The 17721-nt window shown below is 40.2% G+C and overlaps 2 protein-coding genes across 4 annotated transcripts; one reads left to right on the top strand and one right to left on the bottom strand.

Annotated features, from left to right (window-relative positions):
• The first annotated feature begins 5091 nt into the window (after positions 1-5091).
• On the top strand, positions 5092-9801 carry myl9b (myosin, light chain 9b, regulatory). Its single transcript, XM_043241854.1, has 4 exons — positions 5092-5248; positions 7946-8147; positions 8222-8383; positions 9077-9801. Exons 2-4 carry the CDS (start codon positions 7964-7966, stop codon positions 9250-9252), a joined length of 522 nt encoding a protein of 173 aa, XP_043097789.1. The 5' UTR covers positions 5092-5248; positions 7946-7963; the 3' UTR covers positions 9253-9801.
• A 421-nt stretch (positions 9802-10222) lies between these two features.
• LOC122346944 (homeobox protein TGIF2) lies at positions 10223-17493 on the bottom strand. 3 transcript variants are annotated; one of them, XM_043241853.1, is made up of 3 exons: positions 17088-17493; positions 14798-15060; positions 10223-12913 (listed from the first exon to the last, which is right to left on the bottom strand). In XM_043241853.1, exons 2-3 carry the CDS (start codon positions 15017-15019, stop codon positions 12098-12100), a joined length of 1038 nt encoding a protein of 345 aa, XP_043097788.1. In that variant the 5' UTR covers positions 15020-15060; positions 17088-17493; the 3' UTR covers positions 10223-12097. The 3 variants fall into 3 exon arrangements, with proteins under 3 accessions (XP_043097788.1, XP_043097786.1, XP_043097787.1); XM_043241851.1 differs by having other exon boundaries at positions 16847-17493; XM_043241852.1 differs by having other exon boundaries at positions 16453-17493.
• Between the last annotated feature and the right edge of the window lie 228 nt (positions 17494-17721).

The following is a 17721-nucleotide window of genomic DNA, read 5'->3' on the forward strand; positions in this document are numbered from 1 at the left end:
TGTAAAACTGCATCTGACGTCATACAGATCTGATAAAAGCATGCTACGTAAAAGTACTTGGTGTGTTAACAGACTAGAAGGACCGTGCTTCCTCCTCGTCTCTGTATTAGTGAGGCAAGTTAGTTTGGCTTAGGATAACCTGTACTGATAAATCATTCACAGTAAGATCAGGAATTAAAGAGAAGGGTAACAGTGTGAAACATGATTTGACCTATTGTTGATACTAAGAAACACCTCAGCGAGCTGAAACCTCTCCTTTTATATTCAAGCTCACGGTGCTTTTACATCACAGTTAGTCTGAGGACAACAAAGCTGGTAAAAAAAAAATAAATAAAATAAATGAAATAATAATAATAAATAAATATATATAAAAATAAATATATATATATATATATATATATATATATATATATATATATATATATATATATAAAGAAAAATAAATAAATATAAAAATATAAAAATAAATATATAAAAATAAATTACAAATATATATATATATATATATATATATATATATATATATATATATATATAGAGCCTTATATAAAGCGTCCCTCCAGCCTCAACCTGTCAGTTAACCAAAGGTGAAATGCTGCTTTGGAAATACTTTGCATATAAGCGATAAACGGATAATAATATAATAGACTTCTAGGCGTTAGATTCAAACTCAAGCTGAATTCAGACACAAAACAATCAAGAGATCAGGGAGTCTGACGGCTGATATAAAGACTTCCCCAAACAAACATGAAATTACTCGAACACCATGTGTCAGAAACATACGTGAAGCCTGACATAGCAAATAAAAGTCAGGCAAACATCTAAATTTAAAGAAAGATGAGTGTTTTTGTTGATCGGTGTCAGGCCCACACTATGTAAAAATATGAGTTTGGTGCAAATGCAGATATCTATATAACGGAATTATGATGCTTGTAGCTGAAAATCAAATCAAATAAATCAAGAGTATCGCGGATACTTACATAAAATGATATCAGTCCTCACTCCGCCACCAGTAACACAGTAGTTTTAGTTTAATGAGAAAACCATATAAAGTGATGCAATACAAAGATACGTTCCTAATGATCATAATTCATATTGATAACTTTTCTAAAAAAAATGTCCAGTATGTCTTCATGCTGAAACGCCGCTAAACGTTATACTTACGTTAACTTGTACTTGTTAAAAAACCTACTAATTAGACACCAGAGGACATATAGAGTAGATTGTGAATTGCGTATGAAATATGATGAGGTAGGGTGAACCATCAACCCTCAAACATCTCCCGCTCTGATGAGCACCTACCCAGAGAGACAGGTGATGAGGATGAGGATGAGGATGAAGTCCTTTAAAGCCTGGAACCCTCCACCCTTCAGCCGCCATCGAGGAGAAAAAACCTCCTTCATCCTAGAGCTGAGTGAACTATCTGGACTAACTAAACTCTCCCTGCATCCAGAGCCTGTTTCAGTCGCACGCAAGCGCTAGTTCTGTGTCTCTCTGTGACGCTTGAGCGTGAAACGAACAAAGAAGGCGATGCTGGTGATTTTGAGAGGGACCCAGTACATTCAACTGTTCTCACACACACACACACACACACACACACCATCTGTAACACCTCAAAAATCCCACACACAGCATTAAAAACTATTATTCCAACATTAAACCAGCTAAACATGAAAACAACACACACACAGACACACACAGCATGAAAGCAGTGCCAGCAGTTTGTAACAGGCTCAGCCGTTCTTTTCATCTGCTATTGTTTGTTTGTGTTTGTGTTTGTGTGTGTGTGTGTGTGTGTGTGTGTGTGTGTGTGTGTGTGTTTGGGAGAGACGGCGAGAGAGCGAGCGAAAGCTGAAATACACAGAGCGATGCGGCTTCGACGTCACGTTGATCTCGAAGACGAAGCTGACCATCACACACACACACACACGCACACACGAGTAAGTGAGCGAGATCGCAGCGAATGACCTTAGTGACCTCGAAATAATCAGACCTCGAAATCCATCCTTTCAGCATGTTTATAACTGTTTAAAACCATTTTTAAAGTAAGCACTTAAGCACGTCGAATGCTTTGACTAATATTGAGAACACACCGTCGCTCAACATATTGTTTTTTATGTTTTACTCTTGCATTTATTTGCTCAAAAATACGATAAAAACAGTAAAATGTTTATTCTGAAAGTGTTTTCTATGCAAATGTACTGTAAAAATAAAAATAAAAATCAGTCTTCAGTGTCAATTATCCTTCAGAAATCATTCTAATACGCTGTTTTGCTTCTCGAAAAACTACATCTGAGAATCATCCTTTTTTTTATTTTTGCCGGAAATTCTTAAATAGAAAAGCCAAAATTTTATTTATTTTGAAATAATTACGTTAGATTATTATAATAAATATACAAATATTCTTCTTTTTTTAATCTTAAAAGTTATTGTTTTTTTATCTTCTTTTTTTAGTTTACTAGTCATTGGTTATCTAAGTCTCTAGTTAACGATAAACTTGTTTAGTTTATCACAAGACAAGGAAAACAAAGTATTCAACGGGAAACTATCATATTTGATCACGACTGATAAATACTGACCAAAGACAATCTTTTAATATCTAAAAACAACTTCAAAAATAATAGATAGGGTCTACTATAAAGCAGAAATTACAGCACTCTGTGTTAATGAAAAACACACACACACACACATATACATATATATATATGTGTGTGTGTGTGTGTGTGTGTGAGGAAAAAAGCCCTGTTTAACCACATTTTAAATGTTTAACAGAGGAAAACTCTCAAAACTGAATAAAAGTTAAATGAACAGTAAAAACAACTTAAATCAACCACTTCCAGAGTAAAAAGGCCATTAAAGCAAAGGTGTTGGTTTCGCCCGACTACGTGTGCATTGTATCAAAGCCATACAGTTTACAATTTGCCCTCAAAACTCTTTTTTAGGGTTTGTTTAAACAAACATCGAGTTCTTCGCTTCAGGTTTCTGTATTTTGTAAACACTGAAGCTGAATGCAGCCACCTAGAGACTTATCAGAATGATGCGGTCACACTCTTCAGCGAACAAAAACACAACGCAGCTTTTTACAAACACTGAACACTCGTTTAAGATAATAAAAAAACTGATAAACAAACGCGTTTAACCATAAAAAGTAGAAAATGCGAAATTAATGCGACTGCTCTTACCTCAAACACAACAGCGATTCATTACAAACTTCCTGAGCGTTCACGCCCGCGTCAGCACGTCAATCATATGACGACCAATAACAAGCTGGGACTCGCCTCGGGACACGCCCCTTTTCCCTGCGGCTCTGTTGACGTGTGCTTTTGTGTTGAGTTCCTACAGTTCTAGTAAAGCTCCGCTAGAGGGAGACCGTGCAGTGTTTATTTATTGTTTTCTCTTTTTTGCATTTGTTTGTTTATTTAATTATTAATAATACTATTTGATATAAATTAATAAATAAATAACCCATAGGCCTATTTATAAATTATTAAATTGAAATAATACAAAATAAATAAAAAAATGTGTATATATATATATATATATATATATATATATATGTGTGTGTGTGTGTGTGTGTGTGTGTGTGTATATATATATATATATATATATATATATATATATATATATATATATATATATATATATATATACACACACATATATATATATATATATATATATATATATATATATATATATATATATATATATATATATATATATATATATATATATATATATATATGTGTGTGTGTGTGTGTATATATATATATATATATATATATATATATATATATATATATATATATATACACACACACACATATATATATATATATATATATATATACATACACACATACACACACACATATATATACATACACATACACACACACAAATATATATATATAAACTAATCTTGCACACATTATTTCTGCATGTGTGTTAAATTGTATATTGGTCAGGAATAATTAATGGGAACATACCATTTATCTATTTATCACTGTGAATGTTAACGATGAGCATATGTGTTAGTCAAGCATAAAAAAAATCATAGTTTTTAGTGTTTAGATAGAGTGAGTAAAGGGACACTTAGGAAACGGTAAACAATTCCAGATTGTATGACAGATAGAGGCCTATTCCAAGAACAGTAATATAATAACGTCCATAACAATAATAATAACTCTCTCTCTCTTGTTTGGTTCCTGGCTCATGTCACACTTAATGGCCATAAAAGACAATAACTAAGTGCTGTCATGCACAAAAGTGAGAGTTATTTAATATCAACAGAGTTATCTAATACTTCAGAAGGAAACATATCTCTGTTATAAAAAAGTGTAAGTTTTTTTTTTACTTTTTAAGATCACTCTCTATCCAAGATGTGCATAACAATGTGTTATTAAACTTGTTATTAAAAAAAGATTATGGGGGATTATAATGAAAAAGCTGTGTAAATAAATGAATATTAGATTTAAAAATAAAAAAATAATAATCCTATATTTTAATATTATAATAATATTTTATAACAATATTTTAAATTGTAATAGGGGCTTTACAAAAAAAAAATGCATGTTAAACTTTAGGATGGAATACACAAGATTGAAAAACCTGTACTTCTGAAATACACTCTTAAAAATAAAGGTGTTTCACGACGCCATGTTTCTGTTTCACAAAAGGTTCCTTGAGGCTGTTCAGGTTATAAAAAGTGAGAAAGAGATGGTTCTTTGTGGAACCGAAATCGTTCTTATGTGGCATCACTGAGAAGAACCTTTAAAGCATCATTATTTTAAGAGTTAGCGCTGAGGAAAGTCTTCTGCGGTTTTGTGGAGTGAACACAAACGCATTCATCCATCTCTCTCTCTCTTACACACACACACACACACACACACACACACACACACACACACACACACACACACACACAGATGTGGCCAGTTTTCTCTAAATAAGGCAGCTTATCTCTTTTCCTGTCATTTCACGTTGATTCCTCTGAGTATCTCACTCTCTGTGTGTCCTACACAGACTCAGCATTCCTTGCCCTTATATGGCTAAATCCCTGCTGAGGGCGGGCTCTGTTCGGGAAAACGGAGACCTCTGATTGGCCGAAAGTAACATGGGAGGGGTGCATTTCTCAAGCTCACGCTCTGGAGAAACTTTTGTGTCCCGAAAGTGCAGAAGACAGCCTTAATTTCCAGGAACAAAGACACAGTTCAGCGGACAGCACAGTCCATCAGCTGCAGGAGAGGTGAGTTAAGATGTTCCTTCTGCTCTGCTTTGGGTTCATGTGCTGTAAAGTCCATAGAAGTTTTGTATGTCTATGGGACACTGAAGAAAGATCTGGATGGAGCTGGTGACGCATTTGCCGTTATGGAGCTAAAACTGATCCAGGATCATCGCTCATATGCAGATTTGATGGACATTTAAGGGCTTTTTTTAGTGCGGTTCATGCATTTCTGTTATAGGAGTGTGTTACCAATCATAAAAGAAACTCTTGACTTTCAAATACTATACTAGTTTGGCCATAATTGCTTCATCTGGAAAAAGAGCACTTGGTTGTGTGTGCCGCTGAGGTCAAAAGTCAGAGGTGAGGCCCCTATAGATTGGCTTTTTCATTCAGAGGAGGTGAAACTTCAACATCACTGCGCTTTTAGTGGAGCAAAACGACTGGACAGCTTGTTAACGTCTCTCTGAAAAGAGTCACTGAGGAGCGTTTCAGAGGCAACAAACAAATGAGGGACAGTGTGAGCAGTTAAGGATGTTCATATAGTGCTAAAGTCAGAGTGCGTTAGGATATCCGCTTAAACCTCATTTTCAGATCTTACCCAACTTTTCGAAATGCTGGTTTGCATTATTAAGAAAGGACAGGCTTTTTAGAGAGACACAAACCAGCTACAACGGCACAAATTCACCGATTTCATACGTCATTCCCCACGATGTTGTCTGCGCTTCTGTTTTACCACCGTAATGATGTCATTTCCTGTAAACAAGCAAAGGACAAGGGGACAGAAAGTTACACTGAGGGCAAAGAAAAACAAACATGCATTAACCCAATTTATCTAAACACATTTCAAAATGATTGCTTTATTTAAAATGGGTGAACTACTTAAACAATACCTAAACCCATATATATATATATATATTTTATGACGTACTTAAATGAGTGCATGGAAACATCCTGACGTCCTTCAGGCAGTCGGTCCGTCTGTTACTAAATTCCTATATTTAATCCTGTGGTGAAGCTGGACATTGTGATCTGGTGATGTGGTCAAACACACACACACACACACACACACACACACACACACACACACACACACACACAAGCAGTCATCAGTTATCACATAGATACTGATCCTACTTCATGCTCAAAAAAAAAAAACATAGCACAGACATAACACAGAGTTTAAAACACAGCATTACACACCAAAACGAGGAAGCAATTTTAGGATATACATACAATTACATGCAATTTATTGATGCGTATGGTAGCTGTGTTTAGTGTGTGATTCATGCGGTGTGAAGACACCGAGCAGGGCGTTTGCATACGGACCAGGACGGCCACGGAAGGAATAAATGCACCGTTCACAGCATTTGCTTACTTTATTGAGCAGATATTGAGAAAGTATGCATGCAAGAGCAATAAAAACGCAGATATGAAAATGACGGTTACAGCTGACTGCGGTCATCCAGACAGACATTAACTACACATTCATAATGAATGATGCATTCATAAATGTTTAATGCGTTTTGAAACGTGTTATTCGCATGTAACATCATCCCTGACGCTCGTGGCTTTATTGGTCTTCAGTCTGCTCTGTTTAAAGACAGAAAAAGCTTTCTAGATCCTTAAATCACCGCCATTTTGGAGTTGATCGAAAAGAGCAGCGGTTGACTAAATTCTTAATAATAGGCAACTCTTGCTGAATAGTTTGAACATTTTAAATTTAGTCAAGGTTTGTAGTAAATTTAAGGTGGAGATATCTCACTGCAAGTTAACTTGAAAAGTTGCCTCGGCAACTAGCCTTTGCATTTATTTCTGAGATTTCGAATGGTGTTCGTTTCTGAACTCGGTCGACTTGAGGCTAAATTCGTTTTTTTTTTCCACTCTGAATCTGAAAGAGAATCCGTGGTTCACCGGTTTAACATGAACGCATGTTTATAGATGAATAATGCTGACTCCAAGCAACTCTGCCGGCTGGACAGTCATATATCAGACGCACACTTTCCTGTAAAGACGGTTGTTAGCTGACGCCCAAATAAAGGCATTCACGTAGAAGCACAGAGAAGGAACGTGGGTTGATGACGAAGACATCGGATGCTTTATATAATCCAGTAACAACAACACAATGCAAAGGACAATAAATGAAAGAACTTAAAATAATTGAGTTTGTACACGCGCTTCGTCAGCTGAGACGGATTTATTCACGTCACTTTACAAGATCTAGTCGAGTTCATTTTCATATTTGAACCATATCTTCTAATGCATGATCCCACCTCAACAGCAGCGAAAGCGTTTTTCAATTCAACATGAACACAGTCGGCACATTGGTCGGCACGTCGCTTTGGGAAAAAGCATCTGCTTAAATGACTAAATGTAACGCAAACACATTTAAATGATAGTTTTATTAATTAAAAGACATCCCAACTAACAAAAAAGTAAACCAAAAGTTTCCCAAATTCCATTCAATGTCCAGTTTTTCCAAAAAGTCATGAATATCAAGGGCGTATCCCATTTCTGCGATTATTTTTATCATTATAGGAACATTATGAAACAAATGGTAACAAAAAAAGGTTAAATGAACAACCTGCTAAAAGAAAATGCATTAATATGTTGTACTGTTAACGTTTTGAGGACATCATATAACTTTAAACAAACACCCTTAAAGCTTACCAGAAACACGAGGGCTTTGTGTGGAGGTTAACAAACATCTTCTCTTTCCAGACCTCAAACACCGCCATCATGTCCAGCAAGCGAGCGAAGGGAAAGACCACTAAGAAGAGGCCGCAGAGAGCCACTTCAAACGTGTTCGCCATGTTTGACCAGTCACAGATCCAGGAGTTCAAGGAGGCCTTCAACATGATCGACCAGAACCGAGACGGATTCATCGATAAAGAGGACCTCCACGACATGCTGGCCTCTTTGGGTGAGTCTGACAGAGAGCGGACGGTATATATGGAGTCTTCTGTACCAGATACTGACCTCTGCTTGGGTGCTCAGGGAAGAACCCGTCTGATGATTATCTGGAGGGGATGATGAGCGAAGCTCCGGGGCCCATCAACTTCACCATGTTCCTCACCATGTTCGGAGAGCGGCTGAACGGAACCGACCCGGAGGACGTCATCAGGAACGCTCTCGCCTGCTTCGACGAGGAAGGATCCGGTAAAACAAAAAAACGCCCTCAACATCGAGAGTCTGACCATGCAAATAATTAAGTGCATGTAATAATGCATGACAAGTATTTATCATTTGTCTGTTGTTATTTTTTTTTTGCATCGCTTTTTCCCTTCAAGTAATTTTAACTTTCGTTTGCGCGCTTGAGTCTTCATTTTTAATAGCTATTTTTTTCCACATGCGTTTATTTCCATATTTATTTATGCATCATTTTTGATTTCTGCACTTCTTGGCCTTCCTAATGGCAGATATGAAATGCAATTCTCTTAATGGAAAATAGCATCTGAGAAATAAACGCGTGACCCCGACAACAAACCCAGTCATAAGGGCCAATTTCTCCAAATTGAGATTTATACGTCACGTAAAAGCTGAATAAATGAGCATTTAATTTGTTAGGTGACAATATTTGCCTCAGATGCAACTTATAATATGAACACATGGGAAAAAAATCTAAATACTGAGAAAATAGTTGTGTTAATATATTATATAATTGGGATGAATAACGCAATGTATTATTGGCTATTGCTACAACTTATGACCGCTTTTGTGCTCCAGGTTATACATTACAATTTTAAGCCTTTATTCAGCAAACAAAAAATATAGAAAAGACTCTCTGAACAATATTTAGAGGCACTTGCTCAACACATTAAAGAAACGTGTGTTTGACGCTCGTCCGCACAGGTTTCATTCACGAAGACCACCTGCGAGAGCTTCTGACCACCATGGGAGATCGTTTCACAGATGAAGAGGTGGACGAGCTCTTCAGAGAGGCTCCCATCGACAAAAAGGGAAACTTCAACTACGGCGAATTCACCCGGATCCTCAAACACGGGGCCAAAGACAAAGACGACATGTAGACGACCAGCGGGCAGCTGCACAGAGCGTTACAGACACATCAAGAAAAACACGTCTCACGTCAGAAATGTTTCTTAGTCTGCGAGTATTTTTCTCTAAATGCATTCGATACAACCAGATCGCATTGTAAATAACGTTGTGCGTTTTCATGGGGGGGCTACAGTATGTCCGAGCAGGTTAAAGCAAAGCTAAAACGTCCGAGTTCAGAATCTATGCAACTCTTGAAATAAAACTAGTACATTGGAGCTGCCCAGAGGTTATTTTTGAATGTGTATTTAAAAGGATTATTGAAAAGGATAAAGGATCTCCCCCTCACCGAGCAAAAACATTGTAGTCGTTATAATGGAAGTAAAGCATGACCGATTGCATTTTTCACACCCATAATTGAGACAGACTTTGGGATTTGTTTGGTGGTACCGCTACTTGTGTTTTCCCATTAAACCCTGTGAATATCTGGCTTATAAAACGTGCATTTACACGCGGCAGCTCTCAGGCATGAAGTCATCCATCGTGATGCATTTTATACTGAATAAAGATGGCCTTAAACTTCAGTGAACTTTCAATCATTTCTGTGTAAAGTTCTCATTCCTGGACGTTTGTGAATGTGGACCAAAAACCAGTCAAAAAGGTTCATTTTCAGAATTTTTATTCATATTTTTCCCCCCAAATAGGCAATTTTAGTATGGGACGATATTTGGCTGAGAAGCAATGATTTGGAAATCTGAGGGCGCAAAAACTTATGAAATATTGAGAAAAATATAAAAGCTGCTAGATCAAGTTCTTAGCAATGCATATTTCTAATTAAAATTAGGATAACATACTTGTACAGAATACCATCTATACTTAATATCCTTACCATTTGGGCTAAATTTGTAGCTATTGCTACAAATATAGTCTTGCCCAAACTTGTGACTGGTTTTGTGCTCCAGGATCACATCTGATCTGTGAAAGAAAGCAACTTCCATCACTCCACAACATCACCACACGTCTATGAAAAACGCTGCTTTATTTCTCTGTAATGCTTGTACAAAAGGACATCAAATAAAATCTTAAGGCAGATATTGCACAGACTAGTCCAAAGGTTTTCTAAGGAAGCAGGTAAGGCACAAAAGCCAGTTTTACTGTCCTCAGTTAAACGCGCGCGCACACACACACACACACACACACACTAAACGGAAATCCATGTATTTGGTCTTACAGGAGAGAGCTACGCATATTTGATGTAAATATTAACACATTAAAAGCAGGTCTATGCCAGACGAAAACCTGAATGATATTTACATGTTTCACATTGTCATCTAGAAGACCCTTCTCGCAATAAGAACATCAATAATACAGTTCCAGGAATATTAATATCGGTCTTTCTGAAGAGGTGAAAAAATAGAGTATATTATATGAAAAATATATAGTTACTTCCAGTACCTATCACTGCTCCAGCAACTAACCGAACGATCACAGTGGTTTTGAAGTGTTAGTTAATTAGATCTGCAATACAGTTTGTGATGCTACAATATGACAGTCGGTTTCTCATAATCAAAAATAAAAGAATTATAGAATTTCATTAAAAACTCCCTTTGTGATGTCAGAAGTAAATAACAACAAAAAAAAAGGCTGAATGAAAACAAACCTGAGACGTAATGAAAAATACGACACGTACAGTACTACGGAACGTGACCTCTGACCTCAGCGATGACTCGCCCAGCGCACTATTGGGAATCATGGCATGTTTGCGAGACGTTGAAAACGCGAACCGCTTTATAAAAACACTAAAAGGTTAAAAACATCCGACTATCTGTACATGATCTCAGTTTCACGGAAACTACAAGCACACGAATCATAACGCGTCTAGGATCTGTAGTGTCCGAAGAGAGAGAGAGAACAGCTCATGAAAGTTTCTAAATAATGCGTGTTAGTTCTCTAGATACATTCACAGAGAAAAGAAGCACTTCAGTTCATCTCAGAGGTACGAACAGACTTTAAATTCGTCGGGGAGACGTTAAAAAAAAACAAATTCTCTCGTCCACGTGTCTACGTAAAACAACTAATAATGCTGATCGTCTACTTCACCCAACAATACTGTCAGAACCGTAATCATTTCAGCGAATAAAGCTACAGCCCTACGATCACGTTACATGAGAAGTGAAGAAAATCGATGCCGGCTCCGTCTTTGAGACAACCTCCCTCCTTCATCTCAGACAGACGAGACGTGAGGGATGATCTCTGCAGCGCGATCAATTCCCACACGAGAAAGCGGCCGGACCTTATCCCGAGACGGCCCTGACGCGACCGCGAGGAGCTGAGATTAGACTATAAAGTGCAGGAAATATGACAAGTTAAAAACACTACCGGGAATGACTTTCAAAGCTGAGATTAGAAGTAGAGGCTTCATCAGCAGTAGCTTCGGAGCGAAGTATTAAATCCATTTTTGGTCTGATATTTAAACGCATGCCGATCTTTGCATTCATAGATCTCTAATAATAAAGCATGCTATATGAACCCTAGTGGATATACTGATGCAAACGGGCATATGCATCGACAACAACGCAAGGCCACTTCAGTTACGTTCTTGGCTGTAAACCTGAGTTGCACAGGCTTGGAGTTTGCTGGTGTTCGCACACGGTAATGTTGCACGGCCATGTGAAAAGATCCCAGAGTCTGAAATGCTGGATTATTGATCGGAGAGCATTTTATGCATGCCCATAAACTTCACGTACTTTAAAAAAAAAAAAAGTTTCTTTTTTAAACGTCTTAAAAATGCAGGCTTCACTCCGGGATCTCCTCAAGCGACGTCCATGATTAGCGGAGGCAGGTTTACCTCCGCTCAAGAGTCCAAAGCGAGTTGGCGGTTTAGTTAACCGCTTCCGTGACCGTATTATGCGTGTACGGAGAGACCCACGCGCGCGACGCCACATTCTCGGGAGGTTGTCGGACGCTCCACATCCCGGAAGACGCAAAGCTCCCCGATTCGGCTTCGGAGACACTCAGGTCGACGGGAAGGCCCGGAAAAGCGCGGCCCGCGACGGGAACGGACACCGGTAACACCGCGTTCGGCGCGCCGTCGAACCCGTCCCTCGAAGGCGTCTCCGAAGCGGCATTCTGGACGGGCGCTCTTGAGCTCTCGGCGGGTTTCTGTCGCGTGGTTTGATCTTTCTGCTGGCTGATTTCCTGCTCGGCCGCTCGCTGCAGAGCCGCGTCCACCAGAAGCTTGAGATCGCTGAAGTCCTGCGGGCAGAGCTCCGGCGGGGTGGGCGGAGGCGTGTTGAACAGCACCCCGGTCGGGCTCGCGGCTCCCAGGGCTGGGACAGAGGTAGAAGCGAGCGGGATGGTCGTCAGGTGCTGGTCTCCGGTCAGTCCTTCTCGTCTCAGCAGGCCTCGGGTGTCCAGCTGCATCAGAGCTTGAATGCCGTCTTGGTTTCCTGATGATGGCAAGCAACCGGCTCCGGCTAAAATCGCCGTCGCGGTGTTACCCAGCAGCCTCAAGTCTAGCGTGGGGGCGGGGCATATGACGGAGGGGCGGGTCGAGGAGGCGGGGCGTTCCGGGGAGGCGGGTCTTTCTGGTTTGCTCGTGCGCCTCGACATTGTAAACTGAGTGGGGTCTTTGCCGTCTTTCCTGAGGAGGTCCGGCAGGAGCCTCCGGCCGGCGTTTATGAACCAGTTACAGATCTACAAAACAAGGTCACAGAAAGATTAGAAACGTACATTTACATACAGTCACTTAACAGGCGCTTAAGTCGACGTATGATGACGTACATCCAGCTGATTGTTATCACCGGTCGGATGTACATTATCCCTTATATAACTGAAAATACCATGATCACGTTATATAAAGTTTACCCACATACATGCTAGGGGCTGATTGCTTGTATCATCAAACAGAAATATATAAATATAAACGCTTTTGTCACCACAAAATGTAAAATACATACCGCACTAATCTGGAAGTGTTTTGTGAAAAAGCACTATACAAAAGAAATCCGACATTGCTAAATGCTTAAGTTTAGTCAGCATTTAACTCTGGGTTTCCATGTTTTCTGACTAAAGATTTGAATCATTTTTTGTAGTTGTGTTACTGGTTAAGGGATTAAAAAAGATAAAGGATACACACTAACACACTAACAAACTAGTTTGACATTTCTAGTTGATTTCACATGAAATATCCTGATATTCCCAAATCTTCCCGGATCGTTAAAAGGAACAAATGTTAAATTACTGAACCTGATAATTGACTTTTATGATTAAAAATAAAATAAAATTGCAATTTAGACATGTTGTGCGCCATTAATTGAACGCGAAAGAAACACGCAAAAGGAGGTGAAGCATGGGAGGGAACGTCCTTGCTGTTTCTTGACGCAGGAACAAAAGGACAGCAACGACAAAAGCAGCTGCATTTTTTGAATCCTGAAGCCCCTGCTGGAGCAGCGGTGAACTGCATGCTGTGTCAGACAGACAGCTGGCTCTAATGGAGACCAGAGCAAATATGCAGCCCAGGCCTCGCCGCCCGCATTCCTGCGCTCTGACAACACCGCAGCTCTCGGTCAAGGACGAAACACAGCGCGGACCGGGTGGGAAGCTCTTCATCTTTGAAGATCACAGCCGAGTAGAAAAACGGATCGAAGATGTAAACGCACCGGAAAGAGAACACTGCTTAATCTGAATTTGATGATTACAATTTATTTTGACTTCGCTCTGGTCCACTTTGTAAAAAAAAAAGTGACGTATCAAACTAACGTGGCCTATGAACTAGGTTCTGAAACCATAGAAGAACCGAGGAACCGACCGGGATTATATAGAAAGTTTACATTTATGACGTTTTGCGTTCTTTTGAGTTTCAGTACTAATGTAGTCATTTTGCTGCCCTTTGACATCTATAAAGCTTGAGTTTCACCACAATTGTGCGAAAACCTGCCGCGTGAGTTAACAATACGGGAACGATTTTCAAATAAGAGTCAAAATAAGAAGCAAACGTATGATAACTTCGCATTTTGAGCTTAAAGGCTAAAGTTTCTCTGTAACGCAAGTTTGAAACCTGAAGGCGAATAACATCAATGTTTAAGACGGAAAGTAAAATAAAACGACTTTAATTTTGTCTTTAGAGCTCGTAAACCTCACTTTCATTGCAATTGCATAGAAAACACTCCGTGTTTGAGACTTAAACGCTTACGTACATGAACAAGCAAGTAAAAAAAAATTAAAAATGAAGTCTAAAGGTTTACTACATTTGTATCCAGGCAATAGAAAACGGCTCACGGAGGCGAGTGAAGGACTATTTTTAAAAATCAAGTCAAATTCGACACTTCTGTTGTAATTTCGTCTTGAAATCTTTAGTTTCGTTGTAATTGCATTGAAAATATGACACGTTTTAAACTTAAAGACAAGTAAATATCTCAGACGTACAAAAGAAAGATCTAAAGTTTAAGTTTGATCCTTTTGTTTCTAGCTTTATTATAACTGCGTGCAAAAACAAACGCAAGTCTAATTAAAGTTAAATTGCCATGAAATTGTCGTTTCATGGTGAACAGCACACTTTATTGAAACGCAGGCCCTCACCTGTGACACAGAGAGATGCGTCTGTCCGGACAGGCTCAGCTTCTCCTGCTCCGACGGGTAAGCGTTGAAGCGATGCTCGTACAGCCAGTCCCTCAGAACCTGAACCGACTCTTTCGGGAGGTTCCCCCGGCGGCGGCGCTTGGCAGCGGACCCGCTTCTTCTGCCGCCGGTGGACAGGTTGAGGGGGTAGCTGTCGTCTTCACACGGGTCGCTGTCGGACATGGCGGAAAACTCGGCGTCTCCGTTCTGGTCGTCCTCAAAAGCTGAGACAAAAATCAAAAGAAAAAGCGACAATTTAGGTCGGGTCGCGAAAAGTGTACAATGCCGCAAATGTGTAGACCATGCGCAAAACCAAAAAGGAAATAACGCGGCGCACGAGAGCAGTGCTGCGCCCTACAATGCAATGCAACCGAAAGCCTTATCTCGCGACTGGTTTGTCATTTAAGTGTCCCACGGATAAATCCGCTCTCCATTTACACATCAAAACCCCCATTGAGTCTGAACCGCTCCTCCATTCACACCTTCAGCACTACAGAGCGCTCTCACCCCCGTCCCGACGCTCACAAACCTAACCAGGCTCATCTAGCGCGCCGTCGAGCTTTACAGGCGCTTTAAAATTCACATCATCACAAAATTGCCTTTTTCCGAAAAGCAGACAGCAGAGCCATTTCACGCAGTCGGTTCTCAAAACAGCCGCTGAGGGGTTATAGGCTCTTCCGGAGACTCCGAAACCATTCATTTTAAAGGATTTGATCGCATGCTCGCCACTAAATCACATTCATCACCGCCAGTTTGAAAGACTGCATAACTTTTTTTCTGTTAAGCCGAGGAGTGCATCATTCCAAGGCCCTCAACCCAAAACTAAAGCCAAGGCCCGTTTAGATAAAGCCAATAAACGCTTTCGATTAAGCACTCAAACACGTCGAAAGTGCTTTAACTCATTGCACGCAACTGTAACTGTTGTTAACAGCATTGCAAGTTCTACTCCGAACTACGCAAGAACCTGCACACGGTGGGAACATCAAGCTCCCACCCATTTAATAAAACAACGATCGCAGCCTAGATACCGCTTTTGAGCATTTCTGGGGGAAAGCATGCGTTCACTTTTTTGTGCGACCGCTAAACTCTGAATCAGACACACTTCAGCAGCTCAGAGTTTCTTTCTCCTGCTGAAACCCGAAGCCTTAAAGAGCAGCTAAAAATGTGGGAGTTCCTGAGACCCACTCTAACAAAGCAGATTGTGTGTGTGTGTGTCTCCTCAGGACATTCATGCTCCAGTCTGCAACTATATCCCTGTTTCACATCTCATCTGCAATCGGTTTTCCCCTTTAGTTGACATAAAAACCTGCGTTTCTTGAGGGAGCGGATGAACGGCACACTATAGGAGCTGCATTACAGATTAATCACATCAAACCAGTCAAAGTGGAATAAGATATTTCATGTGATTTTCCCTCCACGACTGTTAACTCATGCACATGACAAAATCAGTGCAAAACGACTGAATGAACACATTCAAGACGTCACTTCCCCTTTCTTATTTTGATGTTGCATGTCGGTGGGAACGCGCGAGAAGCGTGTCTGTACTTCCCGACCGACACGAGGGCCACGTACAAACAAAACCCAGCAGCAACCTCCGCGTCTTAAGCGTCACTTACCGCGACGCCGACGATCGGAAAGCGCGCACAACTCAAACAAAAACGCGGCCGCGAATAAACAAACGGGGCCGCGGACGCGCGCGCGCAAAAAAAAAAGAAAGCGATTCCCCAAACAAACAAACGCGCGCTGACGTCATCGGCCCGCAACGATACAATGCAAGGAACGCGTGAGAGTCAACAAAGCCGCGGAGGCCCCTTCGGAGACGCGTCTGGGCGCGCGGGGCAGCCGCTTCGCGAGAAAGGCCGGAGTCGGGGGCACATCTGCGTCTCACGCGCTCGGGCTGGAAAAAAAAAAAAAAAATCACGCCACGCTCGCGGACGGGCTGCGCGTGCGGATGGAGGGAGAGAGAGAGCGCGCGCGGTCCGACGCCCCGATCCTGTCAGCGACTCTCACCTCTTTTGTTGGGCTTCATCCCGGACGCCGGAGAATAAAACGCTCGAAATGTTGGAAGTTGCTGGCGTGCAGACGCGGGTCCTCGTCAGACGGAGAGTGTGTTCCTCGCACGCGCGCACACACACACTCATACGCGCGCGCAGCTGCACCGAGTCCGGTCACAGGAGAAGCTCCGGTAATCAGAACCTGCTCATAAGTCAGTAGTGTTTGATGAGAGAAATACTGACAAACATCCGTTTACCTGCAGCTCCAGCAAACTCTCTCTCTCTCTCTCTCTCTTTCTCCCTCCGTCCGTCCCTCGCTCAATGACAGACTCGAGGTCCCTCCTCCACACTTCAGGGGCCAATAAGGGCCCCACATCTGTGTGTCATCACTCTTTCATTCAAAACTCACAATTCAAACACTTGTGAGAGCTGCACGTCCTCTGTTTGGAAACGCATTTCAATCTTCCCGACTTTTAAATGAGAAATCTAGCATTAGAGTAACGTTTTCAAATTTAACCACTTTTACACTTGTCTTTTAAATGATTATCTCTTTCAATCATTTGTGTTATAAGTGTGCTATTCTAACTAATGTTGTTTAGGAGCTGCTTTTCTTTTTAAATGCTTTGGAGCAATATCTGACTTTATGCAGTGGACACTTTATTTGTTTTATTGTTATTTTTATTTGATTTCATATTTGCAAATAAAATGTGTTTCGTAAAAATTAGTATTCTCTGACTGGATAAAACATTTAGCTATATTATTTATAATATATAAAATAACAAATTTTATTAAACATTTATATAATCTGAAATACACACACACACATACCTGTATATATATATATATATATATATATATATATATATATATATATATATATATATATATATA

Source organism: Puntigrus tetrazona, chromosome 6 (assembly GCF_018831695.1).
Source record: "Puntigrus tetrazona isolate hp1 chromosome 6, ASM1883169v1, whole genome shotgun sequence".
In the NCBI taxonomy this organism is placed as follows: domain Eukaryota; kingdom Metazoa; phylum Chordata; class Actinopteri; order Cypriniformes; family Cyprinidae; genus Puntigrus; species Puntigrus tetrazona.